We start from the raw sequence: 12446 nt of genomic DNA on the forward strand, positions 1-12446 counted from the left end.
AAAAAACTCCAATGAATTTAAGACACATACTGTACTAAGTGGGGGTTGTGCGGCATCTGCTGTGGCATGTACTTCAACATGGAAGCCAGTCCAAAAGCTGCATGTTGTCCGACGTAATCTCACTCTGCAGCCAGCCAGCCAGCCAGCCAGCAGGTCACGGCGACACCGTCCGTGGCTGACATCCAAAAATGGCAAATCTGACATACAGTATTTGTACTGTATGTGCCATGTGCTGTATTTATAAACTGTATGTGGACCAGCTCCCAATCCTCAGATCTAGTCAAAATGAGGCTGGATTAAATGACACCACTAAAAAAAAGTAAGTACTTTTTTTTTTTTTTCTGCACAGTGATTATGACTTATTACTTATTAGTTTTGAATGATTTTGAACCCAAATTCGGATCGTTCTTTTAAAAGCGATTGGCTTCCTGCCTCCCCTCTCCTCCCCCCTCTGACGATTGCGTCATCCCACGGCTGCCTAGGTTGACCGGCCGCTGTGCCTACGCGGTTAGACTGAACCGCTCTCTGTCTTTCTGTTTAAGTGTTCAAACACTGTGGCGGCTATATGAACTCATTTCCTTAGTTAAGTTGGTGTATATAATATCTAGTGTTTTTGTCACGTGGGCTTTGAAAAGCGACCCAACGGAGGCGACGAAAAAAAAGTTCTCCGGCCTTATGGCAGGGGGTGCTAGTGATCCCGGGATGCCTCATGCGCCTGCCTACCTACCTGTAGAAGAAGAGATCTCCACTGGGGAGCAGTCGTCCATTTCTTTCGTTTTACATTCGTTTCCCCCTCGTTTTTACATTTCGTTTTACAATGGACGATTACATATTCGAAGGATTTTCAACGATGGATTTTCGGTCGAAGCAGGAGGTCATCGGTAAAGGAAGAGCAACTCCGGAGTTAAAAGGTTGGATTCGGACAACGGCACGATAGTCGAAAACAAGTTTTTGATTCCATGTGCTTTATTGAGTGTTTTGATGTGTGAAGACCGCTGACGGGAGATTTGAATTCAAATAGTTCAAATGAAATCATGACTAAGCCACTCTAGACCAGTGCTTCTCAAATAGTGGGGGGGGGGGCGCGGTGCTATTCCTGGGGGGGCGCGTGTGACCCTGGGGAACAGGCTTTTTTTTTGGCAGTACTAGAATAAAGTGTAATTGCGAATCTTCACAGCAGGGGGCAGTGGCGCTCTCATTGTTACTTCTGTGACGTTTGCGACAGTGCAACATTTTACGACTTACAAGACAAGTTAGGATAGTCACGGTGGGGAAGGGGGGGCGCGAATAGTTTTCTTCTTGCTAGGGGGGGGCGTAACAGAAAATAATTGAGAAGCACTGCTCTAGACCAAGCTTTTTTTGCGGCACGGTTAGTTGCCGGACGAATTTGACCGGGGGGCGGGGGGTGACGTCAGTGCCTCCCCAGTCATAAAGCTCACCGCACGTCACTGAACCAGCGATCCCAAACACACAATCCTATGGACTGCAGGACTGGATGATAGGAAATGATAATAGCACAATAGGGAGGGAGACGAGCAGCTGACTTCCAGTGCGGGCTAATGCAAGTCTGCACTCTGCAGCACTCACTCAAGTGCAATTAGCAGCAGGCATTTCCCAGCAGCCTTTGGTGTCACATAACCACCTCCAACCTCAAGTCAAGTCAAGTTGATTTGTATAGCCCCCCCTAAATCACAAGCAGTCATTCTCAAAGGGCTTCACATAGACAGAAATGGACAATGATTCTCAAAGCATCCCCTGATCTGAAGCTCCCAAACCTCCTCATCATCTCCACCAATAAGAAGATATTTGACCGCAGTCTGGAGTGGGCATCTGCTGGCAAAGTCTGAGGCCTTGCTTGATCTAAGTCCTCAACCTAACACAATATGCAATGCAGTATTTGGGAACCAATTCCAAGGCAATCTTCAGTCCAGTCCTTTCAACAGCACGTCTGTGTGTGTGTGTGTGTCGTGGGCTGGAAAGATTGGCGATCCAGCAACGCAGACAACCTTTTGGATGACGACAAAGAAATCAAACTCTTGAGCTCATGCAATGCTATTCAATCCATCAATGTTAAGATCAATCCGCTGACCTAATACGGTCAAAAATTCAATGGGAGACACGAGATAAAATAGTGAATGAAATATTTGTGAAATGTTCAATATTGATCTGCAAGCAAAACATTTTTCAAATCAATGAGCCATAAACCCCGAAAGGTGTTAGTTGAAATGAAAACAATGCACAGCTTGTGAAGATATATGAGCGAGCGTCCAAATGGAAACACTATTAGCATATGACGGAGGGAGGGAGGGAGGGAGGGGCGTAAAAGCGGGGGGAGGGGTGTCCAAGTGTGCAGCAGGTTTATGAGCACAGCAGCAGCTAGAAGAAGAGGAGGAGGAGGAGGAGAAGGAGGAGGAGGAAAGAGGAAGACCAGCCTGGGAGGAGCAGTCGAGAGGAGGAGGCCAGGAAGAAGGTAGGACAGCTAGTTTGATGTTTTTAGCCTTTTGAACGGCGTCCACATGAGCCAGATGGGATGCGCCCTCATCCCTTCATCCGTCTGTTTTCCCTTTTTTGTGTCCCTCCATCTGCCTGCCTGCCTGCCGGCTCAGGCGGGCAAGAAAGAGCGGCGGCGTGATACTGCGCAAGGAGGATGGCAATGCAATGGAAGGGGAGGGAGGGAGGGAGGGAGGCTTAGCATCAATATGGTAGCAGAAAAAGGGGTGCAGTAGTTTTTCCGGGGTGCGGGGACCACACCCTCCGTCATGACGATAAGAATGAGGGAGAAGAAGCTGCTTCTTTTGTCACACGTGCTCAGCTGCAAAATGTCGTATTGCTTAGGTGGATGTGGTGAAGCGTCACACCAGACTGTGTCAGTCCTACAAGATGCTCTCTCTTGTCTCTTAACACTGATTGGTTGCTACTATATGGCGCGTCATACTATCGAGACATTAGCCACAGTATCTCCGTCCATCTGTCCGTCCATCCATCCATCCATCCATCCATCCATCCATCCATCCATCCATCCATCCATCCATCCATCCATCCAAGTGGCAATGCATATGTATGGATACATGGCTGCTACCAAAACACTAATACCCACAACATTCTTACAACAATATCACAAGACGTTATTGAAGCCATACTTTATGGAAAGTAGCAACAGTATTACGATATCACGCTAAGGTGTCTTCCGATAGCATCACAATGTGACAAAGAACATAAAGTATGGATTATTATTAGCATATTGCCATTCTGGAGGATGTAGCTGCTATCACGGCAGGCTGCTGCTGCTGCTGCTGCTGCTGTATTTTGCACAGCCAGTCTTTTGTGTAACATGCAGACACTTAATAGCAGTGGATTACTTTGAGCAGAGTGCCGTGCCGTGCCGGCCGAAAACAGCTTGACTTTTATTATTTATTTTCCTGCTGCAAAACAGACGCTTGCTAGCTTGCTTTTGTTGTCTTACACGAAATGACAAGTTGAACACCTTACAAGGCAAACTCAGCATGTTGGCTGAAATGTACGCAAGGTTGCTTTTCAGGAGACACCTTCTGGACCTTTCTCAAGTGAGTGGAATGAGGTGGTGCAGGCAGGCACTGGATTGGGGCTGTGGCAACATTTTCAGACAGATCTTGAAAATGTGACGTCCAATCATCTGCCCCGCTGAGCGCCATCATGTTTGTGCGATCCGCCCGCTAAGCCGCTAACGAGATTTGAGAGCGGCGTACGTCATTTTTGTTGGAACGCCACCCAGAAAGTGTCTGAGGTTATTTGTGGAGCTGCTGACGTGGACGCTCTGCCCTGCCCTGCCCTGCCCTGCCCTGCCCTGCCCTACCCTACCCTGCCCTGCCCTGCCCTGCCCTGCCCTGCCCTGCCCTGCCCTGCCCTGGCATATTCTAATAAGTGCATTTGTGAGCCATATCAAAAGCAGGAGTTTGGAACTCTCACCAAGCTCCATTACTGTACGAATGTTGTGCAAGCCATTTTTTGCTTCCTTTCCTTGCACATGAAAGCACTCAAAGCCATTTCCATTTCAGTGGCAATTGTATTTTTTGTGAGTGTTAAGTGTCTGCCTCCCTCCCTACCTCCCTCCCTCCCCCCCCGATAGGTGTGCTCCTCCTTACCCGGAGGATTCATGAAAGAAGCCATGCCTGTGCTGACAGCAGGAGCAGGTGAGATGAGATGAGAAGCCTCAGCGTGCGTCATCTCTTCCATCCATGGCCTTTGGGTACCCTCAGGGCTCCACGAGACGTTGGCCTTGCTGACTTCGCAGCTGCGGCCCGACGCCAACCACAAGGAGGACATGGTCTTCCTCAAAGACGTCTTCAGCGAGAGAAGCTTGGCGTACCTGATGAAGGTGCCTTCATGAAAACCGAGTGGAATCCTGACAGAGTTAATGTTGCGTACAACTCCAATGATGGTTTGGAATCGAACTGACCCCCCCTCTCTCCATTTGTGTTCCAGATCCACGAGAGGCTGAGACAGTATGAGAGACAATGTCCGAGTCCTGTCCTGCACAGCGTTTCCTCTCTTGCTGAAGACGTAAACATGCACATGCGCGCACTCGCACAATCCTCATAAATGACATCATCATGTCCTCCAACTGCCGGAAAGCCCGAAAAAAGTGCCCAGTCGTCAGCGGGCGCATAAGCCGGCGGCAAAAGTGCTGACCTGGGAAGGGAGCTGATTTGCGCGTGCCTGCGTGTGTGCACGTGATTGACAGGTGACGGACGAGTTGCAGACTCGCCCGATGAACGCGGAGGAACAAGAGCTGCTCCATCTGCTCACGTCACCGCATCTCAAAGTAAGCCATCCGTCCGTCCGTCCGTCCGTCACCTCACAAATTGCTGGCTCGGCATCTCAGGCGGTTTCCAATGGTCCCGTTTTGTCCAGGCCCTCCTGTCCGTGCACGACACGGTAGCCCGGAAAAGTTTTGATCCCGTCCTGCCGCCGCTGCCGGACGACTACGATGACGAGCTGGAGGAGGAGTCGGTGAAGATTGTGCGTCTGGTGAAGAACAAAGAGCCTCTGGTCAGTGTTGATGACCATTTTGGAGTGAGCAGAGCAAAGCAGAGCAGATTTTGATGGCGGGCCATGTCTGTCAGGGCGCCACCATCAGGAGGGATGACGCCAGCGGGGCGGTGATTGTGGCCCGTATCATGAGAGGGGGTGCGGCCGACAGAAGTGGTAAATTGTCAACTGGAGCGCTCGCTTTCAAAAGAAAAAGAACGGAGAGAAAGCTTTCAAGACTCCCCTGAGTATTGATCTCTTTTTAGCATCTTGCCTTTGACAGTTGTGCTTGCAGCAATCAGAAATCCTTGCAAATGGATGATTTGCTTCTTTTCACGCTCATGCTTGCGGTTCCTCGCAGGTTTGGTCCATGTCGGAGACGAGCTCAGGGAAGTCAACGGCGTCTCGGTGGTCCACAAGAGGCCTGATGAGATCAGTCAGTTGCTGGTGAGTCCGGACGCACTTTATGTTCCTTCTGGAGGAAGTAAGGTCCTTGGCTTCTTCTTCTGATCCAGTCGCAGTCACAGGGCTCCATCACGCTGAAGATCATCCCCGCCGTTAAAGAGGAAGACCGATTGAGGGAGAGCAAGGTGAGCCTCGGCGACCTCGCCGTGAGTGACCTCGCCGTGACCTCACCGGCTTTCGGCAGCATTTGAACAAGTGAGGTATGAACTCAGGTGTACTTGCGAGCCTTGTTCGACTACATCCCATTGGAGGACAAGGCCACGCCTTGCCAGGAGGCCGGAATGCCCTTCAAACGGGGCGACATCCTGCAGGTGGTGACCCAGGACGACCCCACTTGGTGGCAGGCCAAGCGAGTGGGCGACAGCAACCTGCGCGCTGGGCTCATCCCGTCCAAACACTTCCAGGAGAGGTCAGCTGCACTATTGGTCCAATTCCTGAAATGGCCCCTTTAATCTTCTTCTTCCTCCTCCTCCTCCTCACCAGGCGATTGGCCTACAGGATGAAAGTGGGCACGCTGCCCCACCCCAAGTCGCCCAAAACGCCTTCCTGTAAGTGGCTTCGTAAATGGCCTCCCTGCTGCTTTTCCCACTCGTGACTTTTATCGCCTTAAATCCAGCAGATGGCAATTTGGATTTTTAGCACGTCACCAGAAGTCAAACCACCGTCTAACCCAAACTAAGGCACCAACAAACATACCACATAGTATTTGAATCTGCCCTAAAGCACTCTTTGAGACATACGTAGGTTAAAAGCAACAACTATTTTGTTGTTCTTCTCATGCATGTTCTTTGCGTTGTCTTTTCTTTTCTCAGATGATCAAGCGTGCGATAAAGGTGAGTACAAAGACAATCGAGGGGATTTTAAAGGCGTCAGGCAGGCATCTTTGCACGTGTTTGCATATTTCCACAGCTAAACCGTGTCATCGCCACTCCAATAATTCTGTCCATCTCCTTTCATGGTGTCGCACAGTTTCATCTAGACTAGGGATGGGAACAACTGTGGACTAACGATATTGTGATGATGCAAAAAAAGCAAGGAAAAGTGAAGTGGAGGACAAAACCAAACCTTGGTAGTTTTCTCGTACGTTTTTTGGCACGCTGTTTCACTTTGAATTGATTCTACGACGCTGTCGTTTGAGTTTTTATTTGGGCTCATTTTCATACTCGGTCTAGCTAGCCAAGTTTCCGTGGGAGCCTTTTCGTCTTATTTGACTCTTGTTGGTCTCTTTTCAGTCACGCGACGGCGTTTAAGCCTCCGCAGAAACGAGAGTTGAATAAATATCAAACGTTGACCGAAAAGCACAAACGGCACTGAAAACGAAATCGCAATGACGACCATCGTCAACGGTGCCACCAATATTGACGTTGTCCCATCAATCAGGTTGTGATGTGTTGTTGGGGTGAAGTCTGGGCATCTGGCCACTTTTCCATCCCGTCCTTCCTTTGTTATCCGTGAGCTCTCGTTTGTACGCTGTCGCTTATCCCTCTTTCCTCCCTCTTCCCTCCCTCTTTCCTCCCTTGTTTTCCCTGCAGACGACTGTGAGTGTGAGGGCTATTTCAACGGACAGTACATAGGTGAGCGGCAGCCAGCGTGTTCACCCTTCCTAATCTCGCTCGTTCGTTCGTCACGGCACTTGGCTGCTTTCCCCTCGGGTGGGGGAGCTCCCATCCCATGCAGATGTTTGGCTGCAGGCTTTTCAGGCACCGCCGCCACCATAGACGCTCTTGTGTCAAAAGTACTGACAGCAATTTGAATGTCTTTTGGCTTTGGTGGCCATTAGTGCTGACTAGAGGGCACCGTTTCTCCCGAAAGGGGCAAGCCTTTGTCCCTCAGCCAAACATGAGGCGTCTCTCGCTCTCGCTCTCGATCTCTCCCTCCCTCCATCCATCCTGCTGGAACGCTCCGATTGGGAAGAGCCGGCCGGTACCGTCACCTTATAACAGCACTACGGCAACATTTGTGCTTGCGGTACGTTTAGCACCCCGCTTGTCGCCGAGTTCCCTAACCCCTTCCATGCCACTTCCTCCTTGCGCCCTTCCCTGCCTGCCTGCATCTGCTGCATTGGCTGCAGTGCTCCAGCAAATGGCAGCTGCCCCCCCCACGCCACGCCACGAGGGCCCACGTCGGACGCATTTGCGCACTGTACCAGGCACGTCTGCTGCTTGTTCACCTTCCTGGTGTGCACGTGTAAGGGAGGCTAAGTGGGGGGAAGCTCTAACACCAGTTGTAGTCTCTCCCAAGTGTAACGCAGTGGCGCCTTCCTGCGGTCAGGTGTTTTCCTGGGAATTTTATTCAGGTACGGTGGCCGGCTTCCCTTGGGTTGCGTGCCTGCGTCGTCTAGCGTCCGGATGACGGACGGACGGACGGACCCGACTCCACGTGGGGGTGGGGTCGGTTGGGTCCATCTGTCCTGCCTCAGCTGCGTCGCTTTGGTTCTAAGACAGTGGTTCTCAAACTCATGACATGACAGGCCACCTCAAACATGTCCAAGTAGCACTAGAATGGCCGACAAGTCGTCATCAAAAAGCACAAAGTACACACAGAATATGGATGCGATATGATAGAAATTCATATAGAATTCAATAGAAAAGAAAAGTATTCGGAAAGAACACAAGCGAATGCTACGTGGATTTGAAAAAAGCCACATTTCATTCAGTGGTTCTTTTGTGTGTCAGAGGGAACAAGTGTCTCGCCTCGCCTCGCCTCGCCACACACTTTGAGAATCACTGTTCTAAAACCACACCTCCTATTTAACCGCTCCAAAATGCATGGATACGACTCGCAAGTTTTCTTTAATTTTTTTTTATTACAAGCATTTTTATGTGGTGGCCATCTTCCTGTTTTTTTTTTTTTGGTAATGCTATCTGTCACCCTGGCCGGCCGCTTTGGAATCAGCCGGTCTGCGCAGGAGCTTCCGCCTAAGTCGGAAAGACCGACAAGGCTCCTCAAGCGACGGCTCTGACCCGGGAGACTCTGAATTCCTGACCTACGAGGAGGTGAGCCGCTACCAGCAGCGGCCCAACGAGAGGCCCCGGCTGGTGGTTCTGATCGGTAAGCGCCTGGGGAAATCCGCCGGGGCCTTCGGGGACGTTTTGAGAAGCCGCTTACATGCTTGCAAAGCCATCTTTGGAAATGTTTCCGGATGTGGTGAAAGGTTCTCTGGGAGCACGGATCAATGAACTCAAGCAGCGAGTGATCGCCGAGAACCCGCATCGCTACGCGGTGGCCGTACCACGTGAGTCTCCAAGTTCCACATCTCAATGTAGTTTCACTTTGTCTCGGTCTGGTCTTAAAGCATTTTTTGCTCGTTGCGAAGATACCACCAGGCCCAAGAAAGCGCACGAGAAGGAAGGTGTGGAGTATCACTTTGTCACCAAGCAGCAATTTGACGCTGATGTCCTCCACAACAAGTAGGCTTCTTGTTGTTGTTGGGTCTTCATAAAGAACTCCAATGCGGTTACAGATCGGTTCTGGCGTTCAGGTTCATCGAGCACGGCGAGTACAAGGAGAACCAGTACGGCACCAGTATCGAGGCCGTCCGCTCCGTGCAGGCCAAGAACAAGATGTGCATCGTGGACGTTCAGCCCGAGGTATTTGCAAGTGGCGCTTGCGAGAGGCACATACAACAGCCAGCCAGCTGACTCGCTCGCTCGGATGCTTTGCAGGCCTTGAGACGGCTGCGGACGGCCGAGTTCAAGCCCTACGTGGTTTTTGTCAAACCGCGGGTTCCCGAAGGCAGACGGCGCCGCGCCGCCACCTCGCCGGGAGGGGCGGAGCAAGGGCGTGTTACGGTGACTTTGCTGAAAGGCTTCCTCCCTCCCTCCCTCCATCAAAGCAGCACCCAGATACTCAACGTCTTTGTATTTCCTTCGACAGGACGAGGACCTCCAGGAGATGCGCCAGTCCGCTCTCCAGATGGATCAACAGTATGGACATCTGGTGGATCGGGTCCTAATCAAAGAGGACTCTGCCAGCGCCTGCGCAGAACTGCAGAGTATTTTGGAAAGACTAGAGCGCGAGTGCTTCTGGGTGCCTCTAAGCTGGCTTCGGACCTAAAAATGCCTCCAAAGCGCCTGACTCTCATTTCAACTTGAGGGTCTGCTGTGCCGTCCGTGCCAGCCGCAGGGGAGTGGAAATTGCACAGATGCCATCCCATCCCATGCCATGCCATGCCATGCCATCCCATCCCATGCAAGGGCACATTGATCAGGTTTGCATTCAAAAAGTGATTCCTATTTCATGGCTGCTGCCTGGCATGGTGAAGCACTCAGTCATCTTGACCACGACTTCCGTTGGAGTCCACCTAGTAGCATGTTTTCTAATGAATCCAGGTCACAGAATGCTTCCCGGAGACTGAACATCGGATTATTTTTCCACCAGATTCGTTTCAAGGAACTGCATGTCCACTTGCGCATTTCATGTCAAAGATGTACATCCTGGTGTGCCAACCAACGCAACCTGTTTACCTTGCCGTGCGTCCCATGGAGCCTGCACCCGTTTGTTTGTATGGATGGGGGAATATTTTTGGGGCTTTATAATTCTAGTAGTTTGCTGATGTTACCAAAAATACCAATGGTAAATTGCAATTAGAAAGTGATGACTGCATCGCATCTTGTCCCCCAAAAAACATTTATTTTAAGAGTATTTGGACGGACATTACATTGTGGCTGCTGCCTTGCAGGTTAGCAACATTTTTAACCTTGTTAACCCGATGATTTGACGATATAATGACGCTCAAGTCGTGAAGATGCAATAAAACCTGACGATCACAATTCTTCTTTTTCCTGGTATGCTAATTTGGTACAAGAGGCTAATTTCAGAGCAAATATAACATTTGTTTTGGTTTTCAAATGCTTTACCAGGGCCCGTGTCAGCCTCAAAATCATTTGTAACGTGTAAACATGTAAAAAGTGCCATAATCAATAAAGCTAGTAAGGCTGACTTGACTGATTGTTCTTTGCACCCAATCACACGCACTCGTCATTCTTGAGATGAGTGACGTCAACAGAGCAAAAAAGAAACAGGAGCGAGCCACCACTGGAGGGCGCTAGCGCAATTGGCAAAGCTCTTTGCCTGTGCTTGAGAAGGTACGGTGAAATTGCTATAACATCGTAGGTGACTGATTCACAATTTGGTTTTGTCTGATATCAGAGATTAAATAAAGAAAGCCAACTGGCTGATTGATTTGTTTTAATTGAGAGGGAAAAAAAACAGCAAAAGGATTTCACTAGCTGACCAGGAGATGGCGACAGCGTGGCATCTGAAGACCATGGATTGTTTGTTCTGCTATAGCCTAGGTGACTGATTCACAATTTGGTTTTGTCTGATAATAGATATTAAATAAAGAAAACCAACTGGCTAATTGATTTGTTTTAATTGAGAGAAAAAAAAACATCAGCAAAAGCATTTCACTAACTGACCAGGAGATGGCGACAGCGCGGCATCTGAAGACCATGGATCGTTCTGCTATGCCGGTTAAAAAAAAAAAAAAAACGTAATTAGCTAGGGGTCAAAGGTCAAAGTTTACGGTTCAAAGTTCACCCAGGGGTCAAAGGTCGGTTCAAAGTTCACCCAGGGGTCAAAGGTCGGTTCAAAGTTCACGGGGTCATGTGCACATTTTCGATTTTTAACTAGAGTTGAAAGTGCAGGGTTCAAAGGTCACCCAGGGGTCACCACGGGGTCACCGCGGGGTCACCGCGGGGTCACCGCGGTCACCACGGGGTCACCGCGGGGTCACCGCGGGTTCAAAGTTCAGGGTTCACTTTTTTTTTTTTTTTTTTTTTTTTTTTTTTTTTTTTTAGGTTAACCTTTATTTAACCCAGTGCTTCTCAATTATTTTCTGTTACGCCCCCCCCTAGCAAGAAGAAAACTATTCGCGCCCCCCCTCCCCACCGTGACTATCCTAACTAAAATGTTGCACTGTCGCAAACGTGACAGAAGTAACAATGAGAGCGCCACTGCCCCCTGCTGTAGTAAACGCGCAATTACACTTTATCCTAGTACTGCCAAAAAAAAAAAGCCTGTTCCCCAGGGTCACACGCGCCCCCCCAGGAATAGCACCGCGCCCCCCAAGGGGCAAAGTCACCTATTTAAGAACAACTCCAGCCAGCCATGGTTGCTTGCAATTTTATTTCTTGATGGATGAAGAGTGTTGTGCGGCGACACATCTGCTCTCTGGAACAACTAATTGAAAATCAAAGTGGCCATGTTGCTTTTGTAAGATGATTCCAGAAGTAATGGAGCAACCTGCAACGCCCTGGAACAGATCATTTTCAAAGTTTTGACAACAATTTCTTGGTGATACCCCATTGTAAACCACCAAAGGGAAGAAGACACGTGTTACAAAAAAGTGTTGTTTAATGGTTTCACATTGAAAACACACACACGCAAACACAAAGTTGCCGCTGTGGCACAAAAACGGCGCCGAGGCGGAGCACGTAGACGCCGCTGGCTGTCAAGCGCAGCGGACACATGTGTGTGTGTGTATTGGGGCTTAGGGTTGGGGGGGGGGGAAAAGACCAATCAGAATTAAAAGTGCAGTGATGAAACCATTCCGAGCGAGATGGAGAGACCATGCTGAGATTGATGGTGGAAATTGAACAAAAAAAAAAAATCACAAAAAGTATTCCAGATGCTGTATTCCAGAAGCGCGCCTGTTCTAAGCCGCTTAGGACACAACGGGCCAATCGCAAGGCAGCAGAGCGTAGCGCTCCAGCAAAACTCTGAAGAACATTGTGTCTCAGTAAAAGCTTCAAAACATATTTGAACAACACCAAGACCAAGAAAAAACATTCTGACAGAGCTATTTGTTTTGGGGGAAAAGTTGTCAGGGATGTTTTGGTTTAAGACGTGCTCACCATTTTGTTCACTGGCTGCCATTTTATCATGTACGCAGTCCCACGACTGCGGGCATCCTGTCAAAGATCCTTCCTGTTCCTCTGTCGGGGCGCGCTCACACCGGGCCATCGTAACAG

The 12446-nt window shown here is 49.6% G+C and overlaps 1 protein-coding gene across 3 annotated transcripts; it reads left to right on the forward strand.

The window, feature by feature from the left end:
* Positions 1–650: 650 nt before the first annotated feature.
* mpp3a (MAGUK p55 scaffold protein 3a) lies at positions 651–10413 on the forward strand. Of its 3 annotated transcripts, none has more exons than XM_061303924.1 (19): positions 651–911; positions 4106–4169; positions 4236–4354; positions 4462–4539; positions 4721–4801; positions 4891–5028; positions 5103–5184; positions 5369–5454; positions 5523–5597; positions 5685–5881; positions 5956–6020; positions 6285–6305; positions 7005–7046; positions 8368–8523; positions 8627–8707; positions 8789–8882; positions 8954–9062; positions 9138–9263; positions 9349–10413. In XM_061303924.1, the coding sequence occupies exons 2-19, from the start codon at positions 4133–4135 to the stop codon at positions 9526–9528; spliced, it is 1767 nt and encodes a 588-aa protein (XP_061159908.1). In that variant the 5' UTR covers positions 651–911; positions 4106–4132; the 3' UTR covers positions 9529–10413. The 3 variants fall into 3 exon arrangements, with proteins under 3 accessions (XP_061159908.1, XP_061159907.1, XP_061159909.1); XM_061303923.1 differs by lacking the exon at positions 651–911 and adding an exon at positions 2335–2470; XM_061303925.1 differs by lacking the exons at positions 651–911; positions 7005–7046 and adding an exon at positions 2335–2470.
* The last annotated feature ends 2033 nt before the right edge of the window (positions 10414–12446 follow it).

This window comes from Syngnathus typhle, linkage group LG17 (genome assembly GCF_033458585.1).
Source record: "Syngnathus typhle isolate RoL2023-S1 ecotype Sweden linkage group LG17, RoL_Styp_1.0, whole genome shotgun sequence".
Lineage (NCBI taxonomy): Eukaryota > Metazoa > Chordata > Actinopteri > Syngnathiformes > Syngnathidae > Syngnathus > Syngnathus typhle.

What these genes read in the sequence shown, in the direction of transcription:
- mpp3a (XM_061303924.1), top strand. Translation starts at nt 4,133, where the DNA reads ATGAAAGAAGCCATGCCTGTGCTGACAGCAGGAGCAG. An exon ending in TCCAAACACTTCCAGGAGAG is followed by an intron (nt 5,882 to 5,955) that starts GTCAGCTGCACT and finishes CCTCCTCACCAG; the next exon opens with GCGATTGGCCTACAGGATGA. An exon ending in CGGAGCAAGGGCGTGTTACG is followed by an intron (nt 9,264 to 9,348) that starts GTGACTTTGCTG and finishes TTCCTTCGACAG; the next exon opens with GACGAGGACCTCCAGGAGAT.